Here is a 26,873-nt window from a genome sequence, read left to right as displayed (position 1 = left end):
GGCAGGATCACCCAGCCACTGTCACCAGACTGTGTCCCAAGGACCAGGACTGAAATGTTGGTGGGTATGCAACAACGTAAGATGGAACAATCTAATTGCTGAATAGCTGTCAAATGCTGCTCAGCACTCAGAATATTTTTCTCTACCGAATGGACATTTACAGTTAATATTTTTTTGTCTGTAGGATACTTGAGGATTCTGTATGATGACAGTCTGCAGACACACCAGCAACCCCAGGATTTGAAGAACAATGTTTCACTTTTGTATATACTGTATATGTCTAAAGCAGAGGAGTAAAGCTTGGGATTGATCGCACATGATAGATATGAATGTATTGAAATTTGCACTGATTTATGAATGTATTATTCAGGGGCGGACTGACAACTCATGGGGCCCCCGGGCAATAGGAGATCATGGGGCCCCTGTGTCCTCACCCACACTCAAACCACACCCAAAAAAAGCCTATGAAAGGTACCAGGGGCATCTCATGGGGCCCCCTACTGAACCTGGGCCCTCCGGCAGTGCCTGAGTTCCCAAATGGTCAGTCCGCCCCTGGTATTATTTATGGTATTGATTGTTGATGTCAGGAAGATAAGTGTAGTGACTGTTTACTGCCTTAAGCTTGCACCCCCCCATCCCCAATCAAAATGTAAAGTACTTTAGGTCTGCCTTACACTTAGAATCCCATGATACACTGCAAAGAGAGTGGCTCCACATAGGATGTCGGGGCTCCAAGACATCATAGCACATGAGGAGTGCCAGTATTTGGGTGCTTCTTGGCAACACAGAAACCACTTTGTAACAAAATGTATGTTCAACCACGTTTGGTGTCTGCTTGTAAGCAAAGGAAGCATCCACCCTGTACTAAATCTCCAAATTCCCCATAAGCTATTCTAACCTGAACCCGCCTTGCCCAGCCCACCAGGTGCCTACTTACATCCTCCAACAGGGGGTCCCTATGGAGGTACAGACTTTCTGGTATGGGGCTGGAGGAAGTAATGAATGGATTACATGTGTGGTGACATCACCACCCTACTGTCAGTTGTTCTGCTGATATATTCTACTGTGGTGGAAAATGGGACTTGTAGTATGTTAATTCACAGATCTGTATGACATGGATGTGCAGGTGGAGTCATGAACAGCCACATTTAATTAAAGAAATAGTGAGGAAGTACCTTGCAGTTTAGGGAAATGTATGTATATGAGGCGTGGGTTGAATGGCCGGTTTGAGGGTAAGGGGGTTGAGGAACGCAAATATGCTTCATGTTAAACCCTAATTACATATGGAACATGGTCCTAAGTTTCTCTAAAGCAGTGGTTCTCAACCTTCCTAATGCCGCGACCCTTTAATACAGTTCCTCATGTTGTGGTGACCCCCAACCATAAAATTATTTTCGTTGCTACTTCATAACTGCAGCAGCTCTTCTCATTCCCGCCATACAAGGTGTCACACCTCCCCCATCCCCACCACACAGAGCTGCCAGCTCTCTTCACACACGGCCCGCTCTCACCTCCTGACTGACGCCATCTTGGATCCGCTCTCCCCCCTCTTCCACCCAGTCCCCAGCTAGCCGGCTCCCTGACAGAGGCCACGCCCAATCTGAGGACGTCAAAACTTCTTCACTGGCGCTTCCCGTTGACACGTCACCTCGTCTGGTTGGTCAAGTTCTAGTCCGCCCTCCATTTAGAGCTGGGGATGATGTCGCCGCTCAGCGATGATTGGGGGAGCAGTGCAGACAATGGGCGGGGTGGATGTTGTGGGAGATGATAGGCTGGGGCAGAGGGGTCAGGTCTCATCACTGCTGACTGTTCTCGTACTCGTATGTGGGCGTATCTGCATGGGGGCGGACCCACATGGAGATAGAGGAGCGGTGTCTCGGTTCCTAAGACCATCGGAAATATGTTTTTTCCGATGGTCTTAGGCGACCCCTATGAAAGGGTCGTTCGACCCCCAAAGGGGTCGCGACCCACAGGTTGAGAACCGCTGCTCTAAAGGCTGGTACTCACGGGCTGAATATCAGCCAGTTAAACAGAAATCTGCCCACATTTGGCCAGTGGGTATAGAAGCCTGTCCAACAGAAGCTGGTCAGGATTGGCTTTTATTGAAGGAACATGCTGGAAAACCAACATCCGTTCAGCACCAATGGCTGCAAGCACTGATCAGTGTGTTCTGTCGATGGTAGTCCCTCTGTAAGAACACAATAGCTCAGTGGAGGAGATCGCCACTCTAACATGGTTTAGTTAGCACAGCACCCTCTCAGTTTTTGTTTCTTTCAGCCGCTGATTTGAATGAAAAAACGTCTTGTGTGCAGGGGCGGACTGACAACTCACGAGGCCCCCGGGCAATAGGAGATCATGGGGCCCCTGTGTCCTTGCCCAAACTCAAAAAAGCCTATGAAAAAGGTACCAGGGGCATCTCATGGGGCCCCCTACTGACCCCGGGCCCTCGGGCAGTGCCCGAGGTTCTACATGGTCAGTCCGCCCCTGCTTGTGTGTAGCCAGCAACAGCCTTTCCTGTGCTTAGATTCAAGCCTGTTTATCATTATCTCTCCCAGCCAGGGCCGCTGATAAGGCAGTACAGCCTGCCATTCTGTACCAGGCCCGGACCCCATCAGTTAAAAGGGGGGCCCAGGCACCTTCCCAGCAGGAAGGCCAGCTGTACTATTTTATTGCTGGCACTAATCTTTTTGTGCTTCCCCCTGTAGCGCTTCTGGCTTCTCCTCCTCCCCTCCCACCAGTTGCTCTGCAGGGGAATAGGTTCTGCGCACCCACCCCCCTGCTGTCTGTGCACCCCCCCTCCTGTGTGCCCCTTTTCCCCGCAGCGCTTTTGGCTTCCCTCCTCTCCTCTCCGGCTGGAAGCTGCTGCGGGTACACAGGGGGATCCTTTCAAGATGGAGAGCAGCCCCGGCAAGTAGGCTGTACAGGGCCACGTGATTTCTAACAGCAGCCCTGCTCCCAGCTAATGGTCTGTGGTCTCTCACAGTCCTGTAATCAGGGCCGTGGATAAGGGGGTACCACCTGTCCTCCTGTATGGGGCCTAGGCCAGCAGGGGGGCCCAGGCAGCTGAGTGAATCAAATGTGAGCAGGGAGAGTGATCGGTATGGTGGGGGGGGCAATTACTGGAACCTATCCCCTGTATGGTTCTCTCTGCAGCAACTTGAAGGCTGGCTTCTTCTACTCTCCCTCCGGCTTTCAGCTGCTGCAGAGGGAGCCATACAGGAGATCGATTCCAGTAATTGCCCTTGGCGCACCCATCACCCTTCTTGTGCACCATTCCCCCAGGCCCCCCTGTGTGCCCCCACCCCTGCAGTGCTGCCGGCTTCCCTCATCTCCTTCCCACGGGCAGCTGCAGTCATGCAATAGGATCCTTAGGATGGAAAATGGGGGAAAGGTCCGGTAAATATGTCACATTTACCAGCCCCTTTCTTTACTGAATGAACACAATGAGTGATCAATACCAATCACTCATTGTGTTCATTTATAACTTAAGCATAGTAAACTATTTTGTTTTTTTTGAGGGGTGCCCTGCCAGGTTGGCTGTATGGGGCCCCATGGTTTCTAACAGCAGCCCTGCCTGTAATTATTGACTGGGTGGAGACACCTATAGCTTTTACTTCAGTATGTGAAAGCAGGACAGGCACCTATGAAAGGCTGCAGAAAATATTACCAAATGAACCCTGCTGTTTGATGCACTTTATTTGTAATTATAGCTTTATTTGCTTAAAGTAAACCTGTCATTGAAGACGTACAGGATTTCTGTCATTTCTGCCCTTCTCAATATCCTAGTAGCCTGTTATTTTGCCCCACTGGCTTTGATACTTTTGAGTCCGTGACCCGAAACAAATCTGCAGATCAGGAAGGTCAAGCCTTAAATTTATATGTATGATTCTTCTGAGTCACTGATTGGAAGTTATTGAAGAAAGGAGGTCAGCATTACGGCCAGGCAAATAGCATTTTCAGAGGGAGAGGTCAGTAATGGAAATGACAGATTTCCTTTAGCAATATAAACATGACAAGCTGGGACTTCTAGCACTTACGTTTTGTTTGTCAATATTATGGCATAAGCTATTATTATTCTTTAACCACTTGCCCTCCTGAGGATTTACCCCCCTTAATGACCAGGCCTCTTTTTGCTACTCGGCGCTGCACTAATTCAAATGATAATTGCGCGGTCATGCAATGCTGCTTCCAAACGAAATTTATGTCCTTTTTTCACACAAATAGAGCTTTCTTTCGGTGGTATTTGATCACCTGTGCGCTTTTTATTTTTCTCGCTATAAACAAAAAAAGACCAAAAATTTTGAAGAAAAACGATGATTTTTACTTTCAGCTATAAAAAATATATAGTAAACTCAAAGTTGGTTATAAATTTAGGCCAAAATGTATTCTGCTCCATGTTATTGGTAAAAAAAATCCCAATAAGTGTATATTGATTGCTTTGTGTGAAAGTTATAGCGTCTACAAACTATGGTATAGATACTGCAATTTACAACATTTTTCTGCTATACAGCGCTGCGCTAGTTTAACAGACAATTGCGCGGTCATGCAATAAGGTACATAAATGAAATTTACATAGTTTTTTTTCCCACAAATTGAGCTTTCTTTCGGTGGTATTTGATCGCCTATGCATTTTTTATATTTTTTGCGCTATAAAAAAAAAGGCTGACAATTTTGAGGAAAAAAAACTATATTTTGGACTTTTTCCTATAAAACATGTCCAGTAAAAAAAAATTTAAAAAACAAATTTAGTCATAAATTTCTGCCAAAATGCATTCTGCGACATGTCTTTGCTACAAAAACCCCAATACGTGTAAATTAATTGGTTTACGTGAAAGTTATAGCGTTTACAAATGGCGGGAAAGATACTGGGATTTTTAATTTTTTTTTATACTAATAATGGCGGCGATCAGCGACTTATGGCGGCGATCAGTAACTTATGGTGGGACTGCGGCGGACATTCTGACACTGGGGGGGAACTGACTTGGGGTCACTGACATCAATACAGTGATCAGTGCGAAAAAAAAACACTGACACTGTACTTATGGCACTGGGGAGGAAGGGGTTAACTTTATTATTCAGTGAAAGGGTTAACTGTGTGAGCGGAGTGTTTTACTAGGGGGTGGGGGTGTGTACTGCAGGGAACACCGCTGATCGGGAGAGAGAAACTCTTCTGTCCCGATTAGCATGTTCTGCAGCTGTCAGGGAACTGACAGAAAGCACAGCTACTGCAGCTGTGCTCTCTGTCACTGATTGCCGCTAATCGCTGGGACATAGCCGGTAACAACCGGCTGTGACCCGGCGACTGATATCCGTGGCCGTGATCGGCGGGACAGGTAGGGCAGCGGCACGCCTCGCACGCGCCCCCTACCTGTTTTAAAAACACACGTTTTAAAACGTGGATTTGCCCAGCCGTGCCGCCCTGCCGCTGTATTTCTACAGTGGCTGGGCGGCATGTGGCTAAAGGCCTTTTCCACCCAAAAATAATGTTTGAGTTTCGGTTGGGTACTGGTGCTTTAAATGAGCTCCTGGCTCCTTATATCTCCTGGATGCTTCAATGGTGAGACTTCATGAGTTCATCCCACAACGACAACCCAAGGCCATAGTGGAGATGTCACTTTTCCACAATATTTTATATATCATGATCAGACTGACAACTCATGGGGTCCTCGGGCAATAGGGGATCATGGGGCCCCTGTGTCCTTGCCCAAACTCAAAATAGCCTATGAAAAAGGTACCAGGGGTATCTCATGGGGCCCCCTACTGACCCCGGGCCCTTGGGCTGTGCCCGAGTTTCCAAATGGTCAGTCCGCCCCTGATCATGATGAATCCTTCAGAGGAGCCTTTGTTAGGTGGAACTGATAATTGTGGTGCGGATATATCAACCACTCAAGCTACTGGGAGGTACAAGAAGCCAGCATGCGATTTAACATCCCGACAATCATGCAAAACTGATTTTTTTGGAATTTAAGCAGAGATTCAGCTAAAATGAACAACTGTGCTATGTTCTCTCATTCTCACAAATGTAATAATTTTTATGCACCTTCATTTTAATACATTGGTCCTCAAGGACATCATTGAATTTAAGGATAGGATTTGTATTTCCTCTAGTAACCATGAACAAAATAGACTGATCGGTTGTTCTGGGTAATATGAACTTTTTATTATTTAAGTCCTTTATGTTTTAAAAATGGCACATACTAGAATGGTGCTGCTGCATTTACTGTCCTACCTTTTAGAATTCATTTCTTATGTATTCCTTTGTAAAGATAGTATATGGAGATTGTGAGGAATTATTTCAGCACAGTGGCGTCCCGAGGCAGGTGTAGGGGGTGCGGGTCTTACTGGGTGACACCGGACCCGCTCCACAAACAGGTAAGTTGAAAAGCAAGCCGACGATCCCCGGCAGGATGGATCCAATCCATCCTGCGGGGATCGTCGGCTTTCTTTACATCTCACCTTTTCTTGGATAGGGTCTGGTGTCACCCCATATAGGTTGCATGCCTACGATCCTGCGGGGAAAGGTAGAGTAGAATGGGCAGACTGGTTCGAGATGATAGAAAGGCAACAGTAACTCATGTCACTATGGACCAAAATCTCTGAGGAATGTTTGCCATGAAGAATGAAGACAGTTCTGAACAGGGGCAGACTGACAACTCATGGTGCCCCGGGCAATAGGGGATCATGGGGCCCCTATGTCCTTGCCCAAACTCAAATAAAGCCTATGAAAAAGGTACCAGGGGCATCTCATGGGGCCCCCTACTGACCCCGGGCCCTCGGGCAGTGCCCGAGTTTCCAAATGGTCAGTCGGCCCCTGGTTCTGAAGGCAAAAGGGGTCCAACCCGGTACTAGTAAGGTGTACCTAATAAAGTGGTCAATGAGTATAGAGAGTTTGATTTTGGTTTCTTAGGCCAACGGTCTACTTCTTCAGGAGGTGAGGAGGTTGATGCCTTCTGAAGCAGTATACCGTTACTTATGGTTAAGATATTTGTAGAGTTTTAATTCCTATCACACCTGCCTATGTGATGATTTGGTCAATATCTGATTGGGTCCCACACAGGGGCGGACTGACCATTTGGAAACTCGGGCACTGCCCGAGGGCCCGGGGTCAATAGGGGGCCCCATGAGATGCCCCTGGTACCTTTTTCATAGGCTTTTTTGAGTTTGGGCAAAGACACAGGGGCCCCATGATCCCCTATTGCCCGGGGGCCCCATGAGTTGTCAGTCCGCCCCTGGTCCCACATCTGGCAATGACAGCCAGTGAAGACAGAGGGGCGGGGCCAAGCCACACCTCTGTGTGTCTTATGGATGCATAGAGTAGGACTCGGGGGTGAGCATAACCAGTGCCCCCCTAGCAAGCGGCTTGCTCTTTGTGGCATATGTCAGGGGGGAGGAGCCAGGAGCGCCAGCAGGGGACCTAAGAAGAGGAGGATTGGGGCTGCTCTGTGCAAAACCATTGCAAAGAGCAGGTACGTATGACATTTGTTATAAAAAAAAAACAATAAATAAACAAAACTTTGAATATCACGTTAAGCAACATTTATTCATTCAGATTGGTATGAGTCCTGCATGATACATAAGGTTCTGATTGAACAATTAGGGTGGAATGGTTCAGGGTACAGATCAATTTAAAGTGGAACTTTAGCCAAAAAATAAAAAAAAAAGGGTGAATAGGAAAGAATTTTAATGCAGAAGGGAAATGCTGTCTCTTCTGCATTCAAGTTGCCTACCTGCTTGTCTGTCCCTGTACAGTGAGGCGTGCAGGCGCAGCTCACTGCAGAAACTCGGCCATGTTGAATCTGACTGAACTCCCGCACATGCGGGCAGCGAGCTCCTGGAGGCCGCATCATTGGATCCAAGGTGAATATAGTTCCACTTTAAATTTATTTAGTATTTCTGGACATTCTGTGACATCAGACTGCTCATTTTACTCTTTAATATTATGACAAAGTCTATTTAACATTTCTCCATGAAACTCTCTTCAGACAAGGATCCTGTAAAAAAATATAACTGCTAAAGATAACTTACAATTTCATATTCTCCTTAAAGGCAACATTTAACTTTGGGTAGAGAACTTCTACAATAAAACATGGTACCAATTTAAAGTGATATACTGTATATAAAATGTTTATTTTATTATTCTAAGAAGTTGTACTGTATATAGGGAAGCAGTAATATAATTACATTGCTATCAAATTGCCATATTTTGGAATAGATTTGTAAATGGTCACCAAAGAATTTATTGTTGCACTTTTAAAAAAAAAATGATTAAAGACATATTGTTACTGGTTGTTGTGTCTTTATTTCTGATTCTTGCACAGTGCATTTTACAGCTTGTTTTATTATTACTGTAGTGCTACCCTCTCGAGGGATGCTGAGTTTTTGGGTCCCTGACTAAGCTCTGCACATCTGGGCAACACGCATTTTCTGGCACTCTCATCCAAAGTCAGTAAAACAGTCCTTGAGCTTGGTTTTGTTGTTTTTATTAGGGGTTAACAACTTGGATGGGTCTAGGGGTATATAGGATGCTCAAAGAACTGTACAACTTAGAGGACAAACTTCTCAGAAAAAATGGACAAGAATCAGCAAACAACCTCCTTAAGGAGTCGCCTTTGGTTAACCTCCTCAGACCCCAGATGAAAGTCATCTCATTGACTGGCTGTCCTGAGGGTGTCCCTGAGCAAGGGATTCCGAGACCTACAATGAAGCAGTCCCAGGGGGGATTAGTTGGGTATTGCACCTGACTGCCCTCTCCCTTCTTTGGCCCTGGGGGTGTATAAGTACTTACATTATCCTGTTTCTGTAGTTTAATGGGTTGTACCTGCTTTCAGGACTTGCGCTGGGCTGGCTCCATCCCTGCTGACAGGATGTCTTTTCTAGTAGACTGTGTGACAGTGGAGATCCTTCTGTCCAGCTCCAGCCTGTAGGTAGGCCCCACTCCCAAGCTCCACACTCTAGCACCTTCCTTCACTCCATTTTCCACCCGACACCCCTGCTGTGCAGGCTCTCCCACACTCAAGGGCTATCCCAGCCACCATGCCAGGCCTCCTGTCTGGGGATTGGCCAGGTTCCCTCATACATGCAGATTCAGGCCTCCTCCCCTCCTCTGTCCCTCATCTAGAAAGTGCCAGAGCTTTCAATAAGGGTGGGAGGCAGGGGCGGACTGACCATTTTTAAACTCGGGCACTGTCCGAGGGCCCGGGGTCAGTAGGGGGCCCCATGAGATGCCCCTGGTACCTTTTTCATAGGCTATTTTGAGTTTGGGCAAGGACACAGGGGCCCCATGATCCCCTATTGCCCGGGGACCCCATGAGTTGTCAGTCCACCCCTGGTGGGAGGGCTCCAGAAGCCCTGACCTGTAGAGCCTTCTAGCTTGGCCTGAGCTAACCTCACTGCCTCACACCCAGGCCGACTCATCCCAGGTTTCTAGCAAAAAATGTAGCTGCTGACTTTTAAAAAACAGCCACTCACCTGTCCCACGATCCTGTGGTGTCTTCCCCGCAGCCCATTACACCGGCCGTCCTGTGTTCCAGGCGCCGGCATCTTCAGTGTGGGCTCCTGACTGTGACAGCTTGCGCGAGTTGTGCTGCGCATCCTAAATGGCCCTGTAGTCTTCTGCGACCTGTCACGTGTCCCAGAAGACTACGAGGAGGGAGGGGGGGAGGGCAACTTCCGCTTCTGATCACCTAGGCAATTACAGCGGAAGTGGGAGCGGGTACCCGCTCTCCCAAGCACATAAAATTTTTGAGGCCACCCCACCGCCACGTATATGTCAACTGCGATACACATGGTACATATTGCCGCACACGCCATAATGAGAACAACATTTTTTGGCACCAGACCTCCTCCGTATCGCTAAACTGATGACCTAGAGGGGGCTTTTAAAGTGTCGCCTATAGAAAATATAGGGTACTGAAGTTTGTCACCAATTCACGGACGCACACAAATTAAAGGTTTGACATGTTGGGTATCTATTTACTTGATAAAACCTCATATTTGACATTTTACTGAGTAATTGGGTAATGTATTGTGTTTGCGTGCCCTAAAATTAACTACAGTGTATTTTGTTACTGAAATTTTACTAGACCTTTGCGGTAATATCATGCAACATAAAAAAATTGCAGCTACCACTATTGTATTCCCTAGGGTGTCTGCTTTCAGAAAATATATCATGTTTTGGGGGTTTATGCAATCTTCAGGCCTAAAATTATTTTTTAAACGGCTCTAGCAGTGAAAAAGTTAATTCTGATTTGTGTCCCTGGAAGGAGCAACATTCCCACCCTGGAAGGATAAATGTTCCCACAATAGAAGGATCAATGTTCCCGCCATGGAAAGATGAATGTTCCCACCATGGAAGGATCAATGTTCCCACCATGGAAAGATCAATGTTCCCACAATGGAAGGATCAATGTTTCCACCATGGAAGGATCAATGTTCCCACCCTGGAAGGATCAATGTTCCCACCATGGAATAATCAATGTTCCCACCATGGAAGGATCAATGTTCCCACCCTGGAAGGATCAATGTTCCCACCATGGAATGATCAATGTTCCCACCATGGAAGGATCAATGTTCCTACCCTGGAAGGGTCAATGTTCCCACCCTGGAAGGATCAATGTTCCCATCCTGGAAGGATCGATGTTCCCACCATGGAAGGGTCAATGTTCCCACCATGGAAGGGTCAATGTTCCCACCATGGAAGGATCAATGTTCCCACAATGGAAGGATCAATTTTTCCACCCTGGAAGGATCAATTTTTCCACCCTGGAAGGATCAATGTTCCTACCATGGAAGGATCAATGTTCCCACCCTGGAAGGATCAATGTTCCCACCATGGAAGGATCAATGTTCCCACCATGGAAGGATCAATGTTCCCACCATGAAATGATCAATGTTCCCACCCTGGAAGGATCAATGTTCCCACCCTGGAAGGAATAATGTTCCCACCATGGAAGGATCAATGTTCCCACCATGGAATGATCAATGTTCCCACCCTGGAAGGATCAATGTTCCCACCCTGGAAGGATCAATGTTCCCACCCTGGAAGGAATAATGTTCCCACCCTGGAAGGATCAATGTTCCCACCATGGAAGGATCAATGTTCCCACCATGGAAGGATCAATGTTCCCACCATGGAAGGATCAATGTTCCCATCCTGGAAGGATCAATGTTCCCACCATGGAAGGATCAATGTTCCCACCATGGAAGGAACAATGTTCCCACCCTGGAAGGATCAATGTTCCCACCCTGGAAGGATCAATGTTCCCACCATGGAAGGATCAATGTTCCCATCCTGGAAGGATCGATGTTCCCACCATGGAAAGATCGATGTTCCCACAATGGAAGGATCGATGTTTCCACCATGGAAGGATCGATGTTCCCACCCTGGAAGGATCAATGTTCCCACCATGGAATGATCAATGTTCCCACCATGGAAGGATCAATGTTCCCACCCTGGAAGGATCAATGTTCCCACCATGGAATGATCAATGTTCCCACCCTGGAAGGGTCAATGTTCCCACCCTGGAAGGATCGATGTTCCCACCATGGAAGGGTCGATGTTCCCACCATGGAAGGGTCGATGTTCCCACCATGGAAGGGTCAATGTTCCCACCATGGAAGGGTCAATGTTCCCACCATGGAAGGGTCAATGTTCCCACCATGGAATGATCAATGTTCCCACAATGGAAGGATCAATTTTTCCACCCTGGAAGGATAAATTTTTCCACCCTGGAAGGATCAATGTTCCTACCATGGAAGGATCAATGTTCCCACCCTGGAAGGATCAATGTTCCCACCATGGAAGGATCAATGTTCCCACCATGGAATGATCAATGTTCCCACCCTGGAAGGATCAATGTTCCCACCCTGGAAGGAATAATGTTCCCACCCTGGAAGGATCAATGTTCCCACCCTGGAAGGATCAATGTTCCCACCATGGAAGGATCAATGTTCCCACCATGGAAGGATCAATGTTCCCACCATGGAAGGATCAATGTTCCCATCCTGGAAGGATCAATGTTCCCACCATGGAAGGATCAATGTTCCCACCATGGAAGGATCAATGTTCCCACCATGCAAGGATCAATGTTCCCACCATGCAAGCATCAATGTTCCCACCATGGAAGGATCAATGTTCCCACCATGGAAGGATCAATGTTCCCACCCTGGAAGGATCAATGTTCCCACCCTGGAAGGATCAATGTTCCCACCCTGGAAGGAATAATGTTCCCACCCTGGAAGGATCAATGTTCCCACCCTGGAAGGATCAATGTTCCCACCCTGGAAGGATCAATGTTCCCACCCTGGAAGGATCAATGTTCCCATCCTAAAGGATCAATGTTCCCACCATGGAAGGATCAATGTTCCCACCATGGAAGGATCAATGTTCCCGCACTGGAAGGATCAATGTTCCCACCATGGAAGGATCAATGTTCCCGCACTGGAAGGATCGATGTTCCCAACCTGGAAGGATCGATGTTCCCACCATGGAATGATCGATGTTCCCACCATGGAATGATCGATGTTCCCACCCTGGAAGGATCAATGTTCCCACCCTGGAAGGATCAATGTTCCCACCCTGGAAGGAATAATGTTCCCACCCTGGAAGGATCAATGTTCCCACCCTGGAAGGATCAATGTTCCCACCATGGAAGGATCAATGTTCCCACCATGGAAGGATCAATGTTCCCACCATGGAAGGATCAATATTCCCATCCTGGAAGGATCAATGTTCCCACCATGGAAGGATCAATGTTCCCACCCTGGAAGGATCAATGTTCCCACCCTGGAAGGATCAATGTTCCCATCCTAAAGGATCAATGTTCCCACCATGGAAGGATCAATGTTCCCACCATGGAAGGATCAATGTTCCCGCACTGGAAGGATCAATGTTCCCACCATGGAAGGATCAATGTTCCCGCACTGGAAGGATCGATGTTCCCAACCTGGAAGGATCGATGTTCCCACCATGGAATGATCGATGTTCCCACCATGGAATGATCGATGTTCCCACCCTGGAAGGATCAATGTTCCCACCCTGGAAGGATCAATGTTCCCACCATGGAAGGATCGATGTTCCCACCCTGGAAGGAGGAATGTGCAGGCACGGAAGGGACCTGGATGTAGTGCTCTCGGGCGCCCTCTGGCTGTCATTGCGGGATCACATTGCGGCTCCTCTGAAGAAGTTTGTCCAGTGTCGGCCGTAGTCGGCTGGTTGTCATGGTGACCGGAGCGGCGTTCAGGAGTGATAGTCGGAGTATCACAGCCATTAAAGGAGCCGGGATCCGCCGCCATGGTGTTCAGTGAGTATTTCTATCAGACATCCTTGTTATGTGTATGGAGAGTTGTGTGTACGGAGATAGGAACCCCCCATCCCTACTGGGTCTACAGGGGGCGCTCTACGACGGGGGGCTGTCCTGGATTCTGAGGCTGCATTACCTGACATCGCCATGGAAACCCCCCTAGAGCGTCCTCTACACCCCAGGAAACATCCTGCACGCCTCCTGAGCACCCCGGTGATCTCAGTACCCTGGGAACCCCATGGGGCAGCCTGGACATCTCCTCTGCGACTTAGTCACTTCCAGAGGAGTCCTGGTCTCTTCCTGAGCACCCTGGACACCCCTGGAGGAACCCTGGACACCCCTGGAGGAACCCCAGACACCTCTCCAGTCACCCTGGCCCTCTCTCAGGGCACACTGGCACTTCCTGAGCACCCTGGACACCCCTGGAGGAACCCTGGACACCCCTGGAGGAACCCCAGACACCTCTCCAGTCACCCTGGCCCTCTCTCGGGCACACTGGCACTTTCTGAGCACCCTGGACACCCCTGGAGGAACCCTGGACACCCCTGGAGGAACCCCAGACACCTCTCCAGTCACCCTGGCCCTCTCTCGGGCACACTGGCACTTTCTGAGCACCCTGGACACCCCTGGAGGAACCCTGGACACCCCTGGAGGAACCCCAGACACCTCTCCAGTCACCCTGGCCCTCTCTCGGGCACACTGGCACTTTCTGAGCACCCTGGACACCCCTGGAGGATCCCTGGATACCCCTAGAGGAACTCTGGACACTTCCTGCGCACCCTGGACACCCCTGGAGGATCCCTGGATACCCCTAGAGGAACTCTGGACACCTCTCCAGTCACCCTGGCCCTCTCTCAGGGCACCCCGGCACTTCCTGAGCACCCTGGACACCCCTAGAGGAACCCTGGACACATCTTCAGTCACCATAGACCTCTCTTAGGGCACCCTAGCTGCTTTCTGAGCACCCTGGACACCCCATGGAGCACACTTGCCATCTACTCAGCACCCTGGCCATTTCATAACCGCCCTGGACACTCCCAGGGGCACCCTGGTCATGTTCTTGGCAGCCTGGCCACTTCCTGAGGCACATTGGTCACCTCCCAAGGTTACTTTCTGAGCATCCTGGTCACTTTGAGGCACCCTAGTGCCTGGGCAGGGTTTCTAGTAATCTTCTGAGACATCCTGGTGACCCCCTGGGACACCCATAGGGGAACTTACCTCTCTAGGCAGTCTAGTCCTCTCCTGGTGCATCCTGGTAATTTTCTGAGCATCCTTGACACCCCAGGGAGAACTCTTTTAGCAGCCTGGTTATCCGTCAAAGCACGAAGATGCCCCTGGGGGTGTTCAGGATGCTCAGAAAGTGACGAGGGTGCCCTGGGAAAAGACTAGGGTGCCTAGAGAGGTGACCAGGGTTCCACTAGCGGTATCCCAAGGGGTGACCAGGATGCCATGGGAGGTGACTAGGGCACCTCAAAGTGACTAGGCTGCCAAGAAGATGGCCTGGGTTCCCCTAGGGATGTCCAGGGTGCTCAGGAAGTGACTAGTACATCCATAGGGTAACCTTGGTCATCTTCTTGGCTGCTTGGTCACTTCAAGGTACCCTAGTCACCTCCCAAGGCATCCTGGTCACCCCCTTTGATGCCTTTAGGAGAACCCTGATCCCCTCTGGAGGCACCCTAGTCCTTTCTCAGGGCTCCCTGGTCACTTTCTGAGCACTATACACCCCAAGGAGTACCCTTGTCACCTTTTCAGCAGCCTGGTCACCTTCCCTTGCATCCTGGTCACCTTCCCTTGCATCCTGGTCACCACCTGAGGCATACTGGTCATACTTACTAGTATGATTAGGGTGCTGTGTAGATGACAAGGGTTCTCAGGAGATAACCAGGGTGTTCAGGATGTTTCCGGAGGAATAGAACACCTCAGGGGATGACCACGATGCCTTGAGGGGTGATCAGGCTGCCAAGAAGATGACAAGAGTTTTCCTTGGGTGTCAAGGATGCTCAGAAAGTGACCAGGATGCCTCGGGATGTGGACAAGTTGCTAATAAGATGCCCAGAGTTCCCCTGGGAGTGTGCAGGGTGCTCAGAGAGTGACCAGGGGGCATCTGGAGGTTACCAGGGTGCCAAGAAGATGACCAGGATGCCCTTTTTGGTGTTCAGGGTGCTCAGAATGTGACCAGGACACTCAGAAAGATACGAGGGTGTCCTGGGAGAAGACTAGAGTGCCTAAAGATGTGACCAGGGTTCCACTAGGGGTGTCCCAAGGGGTGACCAGGATGCCTTGGGAGGTGACTGGGGCACGTCAAAGTGACCAGGCTGCCAAGAAGATGACCAAGGTTCCCCTAGGGATGTCTTTTCCCAGGACACCCTTGTCACTTTTGAGTATCCTGAACACCCCTAGGGGCACCTTCTCAGACTGGCCACTTCCTCAGGCATCTTGATCACCTCCAAAGTTCACTTTCTGTGCAACCATAACATCCCAAGGAGCACCCTTGTCATCTTCTCAGCAGCTTGGCCACCTCCCGAAGCATCCTTGTCACTTTTGGAGCACCCAGGACATTCCAAGAAGCACCTTTGTCATCTTCTCAGCAGCCTGGTCACTTCTTGAGACACCCTAGTCACTTTCTGAGCACCTATGAAGCCCCAAGGAGCACCGTTGTAATCATCTCAGCAGCTTGGTCACTTCTTGAAGCAACCTGGTCACCTCCTCAGCACTCTAGTTACCTCTGGAAAGCACCCTGGTCACCTCTCAAGGCACCCTAATCACTTCCTGTGTACACTGAACATCCACAGAGGCACTCTGGTCATCTTCTTAGCATCCTGGTCACATACTGCGTACCCTGGTCATCTTTTCAACAGGTTTGGTCACGTCTTGTGGCACCTGGTCACTTCTTCAGGCATCCTGATCACCTCCCAAGGTACCCTGAACACCCCCAGGTGCAGCCTGGTCATCTTCTCAGCAGCCTGATCAAATCCTGAAGCATTCTGTATGTATACAAATTTCAAAAGAAAGGAATACAGGCAGTGGAAAAAAACTCCACTGCTACCATTGACCATATACAAAAATAATATTTTGATATATATAAAAATATTAAAATAATTATCTCCATACAAACATGACTGTCTGTATGTCTATGTTGTAGGTGAATGCCTATATCCCTCACCAATACAGACACCCTTGCAAACACAAAATTTACAAAGACTGTTGATAAAATAGGCCAACTAGTATAAATCCTCGGATCATACCTCCAAGGGAAGGTCCCACTTTTATACCTATATTGCTGAATAATGAAGGAATTCTTTTGGCAGATATGAATTGTCTATAATGGGAGCTAATACCAGTCCTAAACAAAGAATGATGCAAATGGCACCAGTTAAATCAGTGATTATCAAATGATCAGCTGCTACAACTGACATGTATTGAACTAGAAAGCATTTTTTCTGTCTAACTTGCTACATTGTATCATTCTACTACATGGTGAACTACCCTGAAACATTGTAGTTGACAGATATTGCACAATGTTTCTTCATGCCCTACTACTCAGGGATATTGGATGTATTTACTTGGAGGCACTTTAGCGGACCTTGCTTCCTACATGCGAGTCAATAATGTTGCACTTTGCTCTGCCTAGAATTGAATCTTAAAGTGTAAAATTCACCTTCAGCAACATTTTCCAAAAATCCCTCTATGAAATTACATAACCGAATAGTACATACCAGCTCTCCTCCTGTTTCAAATGCTGCACCTCCTTCAATTACACATGCAGCTGTGTGAAGTCCTTTCCACAAAAACCACTGGCCTCCTCCATCCTGCTGTTTGCTGCTCCAGGCCATTGAAATTGCATTCATGCACAGTGCTCTTTCCTTGCTGAGCTCAGTACCGGCCATTCCAGACCATTCAAACTGTGCATGTGTGCAATGCGCTCTCTTCTTCTCTAGCTGAGCTCAGTAGCGGCCACTCCAGGCCATACAAACTGTGCATGTGTGCAATGCGCTCTCTTCTTCTCTAGCTGAGCTCAGTAGCGGCCACTCCAGGCCATTCAAACTGTGGATGTGTGCAGTGCGCTCCCTTCTTCTCTAGCTGAGTTAATTAGCAGCCACTCCAGGCCATTCAATCATGTGTGTAGTGCGCTCTTTTCTTCTTTATCTGAGCTCAGTAGCGGCCACTCCAGGCCATTCAAACTGTGGCTGTGTGCAGTGTGCTCTCTTCTTCTCTAGCTGAGCTCAGTAGCGGCCTTTCCAGGGCATTCAGACTGTGCATGTGTGCAATGCGCTGTTTTCTTCTCTAGCTGAGCTCAGTAGTCGCCACTCAAGGCTATTGAAAATGCGCATGTGTACAGTGCGCTCTCTTCTCTAGCTGAGCTCAGTAGCAGCCACTCCAGGCCATTTAAACTGTGGATGTGTGCAGTGTGCTCTCTTCTGCTCTAACTGAGCTCAGTAGTGGCCACTCAAGGCTATTCACACTGCGCATGTGTGCAGTGCGCTCTCTTCTTCTCTAGCTGAGCTCAGTAAAGCCATTCCACACCATTCAAACTGTGCATGTGTGCAGTGTGCTCTCTTCTTTGAGCTCAGTAGCAGCCACTCCAGGCCATTCAAACTGTGCATGTGTGCAGTGCGCTCTCTTCTTTGAGCTCAGTAGCAGCCACTCCAGGCCATTCAAACTGTGCATGTGTTAAGTGCCCTCTCTTCTGCTCTAGCTGAGCCCCGTAGTGGCCACTCCAGGCCATTCAAACTGTGCATGTGTGCAGTGCGCTCTCTTCTTTGAGCTCAGTAGCAGCCACTCCAGGCCATTCAAACTGTGCATGTGTTCAGTGCCCTCTCTTCTGCTCTAGCTGAGCCCCGTAGTGGCCACTCCAGGCCATTCAAACTGTGGATGTGTGCAGTGCGCTCTCTTCTGCTCTAGCTGAACTTAGTAGCAGCCATTCCAGGCCATTTAAACTGTGCATGTGTTCAGTGCGCTTTCTTCTTCTTTATTTGAGTTCAGTAGTGGCCATTCCAGGTCATTCAAAGAGCGCATGTGTGCAGTGCGCTCTCTTCTGGGTGGGTGAAGATGGAAGCATCAGGAGAGCCATAACAGCACTGCTCTGGATGGCTCTGTCTGCAGGTAAGTCTGTCATAATGTGCTAGTATGTGGTGCATACTAGTACGCTTTGACTTACATCTACGGGGGACCAGCTTTTTTTTCTTTTTAGGACACGACTTTACTACCGCTTTAACATGCTGATTAAAATTGCTTTCACAAGTACTATTTGTTCATGAGCATTGAGGAGCGCCATATCATATAACTCCTAAAATGTGAGAAATGGCACAGTAACCCCTTAGTCCTATTTCAGGACTGGTATATTCAAAGGTATTGTACACGTTTCAATGTTTTTTTGTTTTTTTAACTAGGTTCTGGTTACATTATGCAGGTGCAACAGGGTGTGTGCGTCTCCACGCATTGCATGTAGGGCAGCCCATTAATTTCAGTTGGCTGCCCTAAATATGACAAATGTGCAAAAAACATCACTGACTCTTATGCAGAATTGTACTGCTCCGAAATGCAGTTAATGGTACTGCCACGTGTCTGTAAAAAAGGGTAGTGCGCTTCTGTGAGTATCAGAGACTGTGAGGAAAGCGCACAATTTGGCATGCATTCCCAACATGTGCAAGTGTGAATATAGCCTTAATATTCAGTATTTATAGTCCCTGTGCTGTTTGTTTGCCTTACCTTGTAACGATGGGCTCACGTGTTGTGTTGTCGCTGCAGATGGTAGTGTCATGGTTAATTGATTCTCCTATGTCCATGTATTCATTCACCTAGTTTGTCCCTACTTGCTAAAAGGCCATATAAACCTCCTGTTCCAGGTCACATGGGGGTTTATTTACTAAAGCTGGAGAGTCCCAAATCAGACTCCCTTCTGCATAGAAACCAATCAGCTTCTAACCTCAGCTTGTTCAATGAAGCTTTGGCAATGAAACCCGGAAGCTGATTGGTTTCTATGCAGAAGGGAGTCTGATTTTGGACTCTCCAGCTTTAGTAAATAAACCCCATGGTGTCCAAGTTCTCTGTGTAAGTGTACAATCCAAACACACACGTTCCTACTGTGTGTATAAGTGGGTGCTGCAGCGACCGTCGGCTGGAACCGAACAGAATCAGTAAGGGAGAATGTCACCAGCACAGCGAGGATCACCAATATGGGTCAAAAAGTTTTAATGAACGATCACATAGTTAAAGCAAGACAACGTTTCGGAGTCTCACAGGACCCCTTCATCAGGCACCAAGGATCACCAATATGGCCCCAAAGTTTTAATGAATGATCACATAGTTACAGCAAGGCAACGTTTCGGAGTCTCGCAGGACCCCTTCATCAGGCACCAAGGATCACCAATATGGCCCCAAAGTTTTAATGAATGATCACATAGTTACAGCAAGGCAACGTTTCGGAGTCTCGCAGGACCCCTTCATCAGGCACCAAGGATCACCAATATGGGTCAAAAAGTTTTAATGAAGGATCACATAGTTACAGCAAGACAACGTTTCGGAGTCTCGCAGGACCCATTCATCAGGCATCAAGGATCACCAATATGGCCCCAAAGTTTTAATGAATGATCACATAGTTACAGCAAGGCAACGTTTCGGAGTCTCGCAGGACCCCTTCATCAGGCACCAAGGATCACCAATATGGGTCAAAAAGTTTTAATGAAGGATCACATAGTTACAGCAAGACAACGTTTCGGAGTCTCGCAGGACCCATTCATCAGGCATCAAGGATCACCAATATGGCCCCAAAGTTTTAATGAATGATCACATAGTTACAGCAAGGCAACGTTTCGGAGTCTCGCAGGACCCCTTCATCAGTCCCTTGTGACTCTGAAACATTGCCTTGCTGTAACTATGTGATCGTTTATTAAAACTTTGGGACCCATATTGGTGATCCTCGGTGTTCTGGTGACATTCTCCCTTGCAAGTTCTCTGTGTGTCTGTGAATGCTCTGCCTGTTTGTCACTATGTTAGATCCAAATTACTGTGCAGCTCTCACTTGGACCAGTGCTAGACTGAGAGACCCATAGGATTTGTAGTTTCTTCACAGGAATATGCGGTTCTCAAACTACAGACAGAGGTCATGCAATAACATGTGCAATGCCACACATTATGCCTCATGTATGAACACAATAAACTGCCGATACTGGAATGTGAAGAATTACTGTACCACTGTACATACAGGGCAACAAATGACACCATGAAACTGCATGACCAATGTACATCGTATGCAAATGAAAAGAGCAAGGTGCAGGTAGGAAGGTTTACAGCGGCTTTAAGCGCACGTCATATAACTCCACCCAATCAGAGCATTCATCAGGTTTCAACTGAGAATCGCAACTCAAGAAATCAAGATGGTATTCTTCTCTTTTTTATGGGCTTCTATCCTTATATGTCTGCTGACATTAAATTCTTTCAAGCAGAGCTTGATCCATCTGCAGCACATCTCCATTAAAGTGGAGGTCTGAGCAAAGCCTATCTAATCTTAAAGTGTTACTAAACCACAATAGTAGAATCAGTCTGTATATGCAGTAAAGCATGCTTGTTATACTCACTGTGGAACTTGAGGAGTTAATCCTCTGTATTGTGTAAAAATGCTGTTTGTTCCTGTCTTCTCTGATCCTCCCCTTCTTCCAGGGCACCCCTCTTATCTCCTGATAAGTCATATCTTGTGGAGTCACTCAGCACATGCTCAGTTTGGTCTGTATTGCTAGAAAGGTTTTTTTTTTCTTGGGAGAGTGCATGTGATCAGCACAGGGCCAACCAGCACTATCCAGACAGAGGTCAGGGGTCCTGCATCCTCCTAGAGGAGAATGAAAACTCCTCCTACAAGCTTTAACCAGTGCTCTGCTGGTCACTGATAGAAGTCACAAGACTACTCTAATTGCTGATGAGAAAAGGTATTTAGCAGTTTATATTTACTAAAATAATTGCATTTCCATGTTCTGTGTACTGTGGGAGACTAGATATAGTGAATGCAGGGTCCGGGGAGACCAGATATAGTGAATGCAGGGTCCTGGCAGACCAGATATAGTGAATGCTGGGGCCGGGGAGACCGGATATAATGAATGCAGGGTCCGGGGAGACCGGATATAGTGAATGCAGGGTCCGGGGAGACCGGATATAGTGAATGCAGGGTCCGGGGAAACCAGATATAGTGAATGCAGGGTCCGAGGAAACCAGATATAGTGAATGCAGGGTCCGGGGAGACCAGATATAGTGAATGCAGGGTCCGGGGAGACCGGATATAGTGAATGCAGGGTCCGGAGAGACCGGATATAGTGAATGCAGGGTCCGGGGAGACCGGATATAGTGAATGCAGGGTCCGGGGAGACCGGATATAGTAAATGCAGGGTCCTGGGAGACCAGATATAGTGAATGCAGGGTCCGGGGAGACCGGATATAGTGAATGCAGGGTCCGGGGAGACCAGATATAGTGAATGCAGGGTCCGGGGAGACCAGATATAGTGAATGCAGGGTCCGGGGAGACCAGATATAGTGATTGCAGGGTCCGGGGAGACCAGATATAGTGAATGCAGGGTCCGGGGAGACCAGATATAGTGAATGCAGGGTCTGGGGAGACCAGATATAGTGATTGCAGGGTCCGGGGAGACCAGATATAGTGAATGCAGGGTCCGGGGAGACCAGATATAGTGAATGCAGGGTCCGGGGAGACCAGATATAGTGATTGCAGGGTCCGGGGAGACCAGATATAGTGAATGCAGGGTCCAGGGTTTAGTAATACTTTAAAGGATAAGTTCAGCTTTCATAACATGTTACATGTTACACCTATATTCAGGGTGTAACATCTAACATGTTATGAAAGCACCGGCGCCTGCTTACCTTCTGATCCACCATTTTGACAGCTAGCGGGGAATCTTCTCCATTTAAAAGACTTGGCCGTTTGGGGCTCCTCCCGCCGAGCCGCTTCTTTCATTCACAGTGTTCTCTGAATGAATGAGCTACAAGTCCCGACAGTCTTAGTGGCTTTCGGCTTGTAGTCCTCAATGAATAAAGGAGTATTTGACTGCAGACATAATACAGGAGATGGCTGGAGACCACGGATGTGATACAGGAGATGGTTAGATACTGAGGACACAATACAGGAGATAGCCAGATACTGCCAACATAATACAGGAAATAATGGATGCAATATGGGAGGTGGTCAGATACTTTGGCCGCAGTTTGGGAAATGGTCAGATACTGTGGGGGCAATATGGCCTGGGACTGTGGACATGACACAGAAGATGGTCTAGGAATGCCATCCTGATATAGGAGGTGGTCTGAGGCCGTAGACTTGATACATAAAGCAGTCATTGCAACCTCTTTTACAAATTAAACCTCCCTTATTTGTGCTCCCAACATCTCCATTAAAATATGTACTGTTGCCACATTTGAAATAGATGTTTTCCATCAATGTAGCAGTAGATACTCACTGGTATGTGTTTATTGTATTGCCACTTTGTCTTGCAGTCACAGAAGATTTGATCAGGAGACGAGCAGAACACAATAACTGTGAAATCTTCTCCTTGGAAGAACTTTCACTTCACCAGCAAGATCTTGAAAAGATTGATCATCTGGACAAATGGTGCAAGGAACTGAAAATCCTTTACCTCCAGAACAATCTCATACCTAAAATAGGTGAGCGAGCAGATGCTGGACCCACCAGAATTTCACAATATAATACTGAGATGAATGTTGTTATTATTAAATTTTGAATGTGGATGAAGTGTCTTCCGGCCCTAATATTGGTCATATGGCAACTCCATGTCTAATGCAAATCACTGTAACTTTGCAGGATGTATAGCTTACTCTTTTTGATGGTATCCTTGAAGAAAATTGAGGATTTTCCCCCTAAATTAATTGGCTATATCTGATGCTTTGACCAATAAATACTTTATATGAATCACCAAGCTAAGTGACTGTTTAGTCTCCGTGCTCCTAACCCCAGATGCAAGAATATATTAGGTTTTAGTTTTAGGCAGTTAGTTTGGATTGGCACTGAAAGGAAGAAAGGGGGGTTGCTGTTACACAATGAAATAAAAGGCCTAAAACAGATTTAAAGACTAGAGTTTCATACACTTAGTTTGTCACTGGGGCAGAAAAAGTGGGAAATCTAAAATGTTATAGCAGTCGCCATAACAGGAGGTAAGGGAAATGTTCCAAAGGGGACACTGGTTCTGGTGACCACTGTCTAAGGTCCACTTTTCACATGGCCATCCTGTTTTAGTGCAATACCAAATACATGTTAACATGTAAAATTTTGTGAGTTATCATGGTGCGATAAGGCAGCCTGTTCATTTATAATGATGTTCTGATGCATGGCAACAGAAGAAAAGAATTACATTTTTTTAATGTAGTGCACCACGGTGCGTGGCATGTGTGTTGGAGTACAGGTCTGTCAGCACCTACTGTATTTGTGAGTTAGGATTCCAATCTTAATAAATTACCCTGCAACATATTACACAGAGTGTCATGCATTGCAGTAAAGCAGGGATCTCCATACTTTCTAAATAAAGAGCCAGTTTACTGTCCTTCCGAATTTTAGACTGGCTAGACTGTGGCCAGTTGGGGCAATAAATTCACCAGTGTCAGTGGGAGTAAATAATGATTTCAGCTTGGTGGTCAGTGGGAAACAATGACTTAGTCTTGGTGGTCAGTGGGAGTAAACAATGACTTAGTCTTGCTGGTCAGTGGGAGTAAAAAAAAAAATACATAGCACCTGTGGTCAGTAAGAGGAGGAATAGCGTCAGTGGTGTCAGTGGCCGGAATAGTGCCCCATCGTGGGCATCAGTGGTTGGAATAGTGCCTCATCATTATTATCAGTGGGAGGAATGGTGCCCCATCATTGGTTTCAGTGGTTGGAGTAGTGCCCCATCATTGGTATCGGTGAGAGGAATAGTGCCCCATCATTGGTGTCAGTGGGAGGAATAGTGTCCCATCATTGGTATCAGTGAGAGGAATAGTGCCCCATCATTGGTATCAGTGAGAGGAATGGTGCCCCATCATTGGTATCAGTGAGCGGAATGGTGCCCCATCATTGGTATCAGTGAGAGGAATGGTGCCCCATCATTGGTATCAGTGAGAGGAATAGTGCCCCATCATTGGTGTCAGTGAGAGGAATGGTGCCCCATCATTGGTTTCAGTGGTTGGAGTAGTGCCCCATCATTGGTATCAGTGAGAGGAATAGTGCCCCATTATTGGCATCAGTGAGAGGAATAGTGCCCCATCATTGGTATCAGTGGGAGGAATAGTGCCCCATCATTGATGTCAGTGGGAGGAATAGTGTCCCATCATTGGTATCAGTGGGAGGAATAGTGCCCCATCATTGGTATCAGTGAGAGGAATGGTGCCTCATCATTGGTATCAGTGAGAGGAATGGTGCCCCATCATTGGTGTCAGTGAGAGGAATGGTGCCCCATCATTGGCATCAGTGGGAGGAATGGTGCCCCATCATTGGTGTCAGTGAGAGGAATGGTGCCCCATCATTGGCATCAGTGGGAGGAATGGTGCCCCATCATTGGTATCAGTGGTTGGAGTAGTGCCCCATCATTGGTATCAGTGGTTGGAGTAGTGCCCCATCATTGGTATCAGTGGTTGGAGTAGTACCCCATCATTGGTATCAGTGGTTGGAGTAGTGCCCATCATTGGTATCAATGAGAGGAATAGTGCTCCATCATTGGTATCTGTGAGAGAAATGGTATCATTGGTGTCAGTGGGAGGAATGGTGCTTCATAAGTGTCAGTGTTTAACAGTCTGCTTCCTAACTACATATATTTTTTAATCATTATTTATTTATTGTTAGAAAATGTTGGCCGTTTGAAAAAACTGGAATATTTGAACTTAGCTTTGAACAACATTGAAAGAATTGAGAACCTGGAAGGTATGTGTACATTTTTTTTCACAACACACACAATCCAGACTGCTATCCATGTGGTGTTCTGTACATCAGCGTTTTTCAACCACTGTGCCGCGGCACACTAGTGTGCCGTGAGATATTGTCTGGTGTGCCGTGGGAAAAATTCCAATTTCATCTGTAACATGTGGCTTCGGCTCACAAATAGACCAATCATTAGAATCTAATGATTCAGTGGTCGGCAAGCCGCGGCTCGCGAGCCACATGCGGCTCTTTACCCAGTCTAATGCGGCTCTTCTGTGTGCCGGGCGCCTGCTCCCCTCCCTCCTCTCGGTCGGCCGCTCCCCTGCCTCCTCTCGGTTGGCAGCCCCAAAAGTCCGCGCGGACCTTTTAATCCGGCTTGCGGATGTGGCTGTCAGGATGTGTGTAGGCGGGGCAGCGTGCCGAACGTGAGGGGAGGGGAGCTAGGCTCCTCTCACAGTCCGCCCTGAAGACCCGAACGGCGCGGGAAGACAGCGAGAGGAACGCAAAAGGTAAGTGAATTGACACGGGGGACTTGGCTTACTAGAAGGGGGGGGGGGGGAATAGTACTGTGGGGGATGAAATACTATATGAGGGATGAATTACTTTATGAGGGATGAAATACTATATGGGGGGATGAAATACTATATGGGGGATGAATTACTATATCAGGGATGAATTACTATATGAGGGATGAAATACTATATGGGGGGATGAAATACTATATGGGGGGATGAAATACTATATGGGGGGATGAATTACTATATGAGGGATGAAATACTATATGGGGGGATGAAATACTATATGAGGGATGAAATACTATATGGGGGATGAATTACTATATGAGGGATGAATTACTGTATGAGGGATGAAATACTATATGGGGGGATGAAATACTATATGAGGGATGAAATACTATATGAGGGGATGAAATACTATATGGGGGGATGAAATACTATATGGGGGATGAAATACTATATGAGGGATGAAATACTATATGAGGGATGAAATACTATATGAGGGATGAATTACTATATGAGGGATGAAATACTATATGGGGGGATGAAATACTATATGGGGGGATGAAATACTATATGGGGGGATGAAATACTATATGAGGGATGAATTACTATGGGGGATGAATTACTATATGGAGGATGAATTACTATATGGGGGATTAATTACTATGCTTACTATGGGGGAATATTACTATACTTACTATGGATGACACATACACATCATTCATCTACTCTTGGTCCGGCCCCCGGGTCCAATTATAAAATACTTTATTATTTCATAATAAAGTAATTATAAAATAATTTCTTTGTGTTTGATTCCTATTCAAGAGAATTACTTTATATATAGTCAATATAGGCACAGAGGTAAATTTTTTTAACATTTTCTAATGGTGGTGTGCCTCGTGATTTTTTTCATGAAAAAAGTGTGCCTTTGCACAAAAAAGGTTGAAAAACACTGCTGTACATAAACTGTGACACCATGTACAATGTTCACAAAGTGGTGCAGATCTAATGGGGGTGAGAGGGGAGTTTGGGGAGAAGCAAGAGGGGAGTGGAGAGAAGGGAGTGGAGGACTAGGTAGGAAAGACACAGGTGTGTTTCAGTGGTTCCACCCCAACTGCGAGGTAAGGCTGCATATGATAACGGTAGCACAAG

General features: G+C 47.3%; 2 protein-coding genes across 3 annotated transcripts in view; both read left to right on the top strand.

Moving 5' to 3' along the window:
* Positions 1-6,391, top strand: part of TMEM71 (transmembrane protein 71) — a 68,056-nt gene extending 61,665 nt beyond the window's left edge. Inside the window, exon 12 of the mRNA XM_089685940.1 lies at positions 185-6,391. Within this exon, the coding sequence (XP_089542066.1) occupies positions 185-193 (9 nt within the window). The 3' untranslated portion in view covers positions 194-6,391. The remainder of the gene's footprint in view (positions 1-184) is intronic.
* A 6,821-nt stretch (positions 6,392-13,212) lies between these two features.
* DNAAF11 (dynein axonemal assembly factor 11) overlaps positions 13,213-26,873 on the top strand; it is a 147,759-nt gene continuing 134,098 nt past the window's right edge. The window contains exons 1-3 of one of the 2 annotated variants that reach the window (XM_089685937.1): positions 13,213-13,301; positions 22,797-22,964; positions 25,129-25,206. In XM_089685937.1, the coding sequence (XP_089542063.1) occupies positions 13,292-13,301; positions 22,797-22,964; positions 25,129-25,206 (256 nt within the window). In that variant the 5' untranslated portion in view covers positions 13,213-13,291. The remainder of the gene's footprint in view (positions 13,302-22,796; positions 22,965-25,128; positions 25,207-26,873) is intronic. The other variant, XM_089685938.1, reaches the window with a different exon arrangement.

This window comes from Staurois parvus, unplaced genomic scaffold, assembly GCF_062004578.1.
Source record: "Staurois parvus isolate SC_StPar_1 unplaced genomic scaffold, SC_StPar_1.0 ptg000389l, whole genome shotgun sequence".
NCBI classification, from domain to species: domain Eukaryota; kingdom Metazoa; phylum Chordata; class Amphibia; order Anura; family Ranidae; genus Staurois; species Staurois parvus.
The sequence above is the reverse complement of the archived record's forward strand: the minus strand, read 5'-3'. Positions and strand labels throughout refer to the sequence as shown.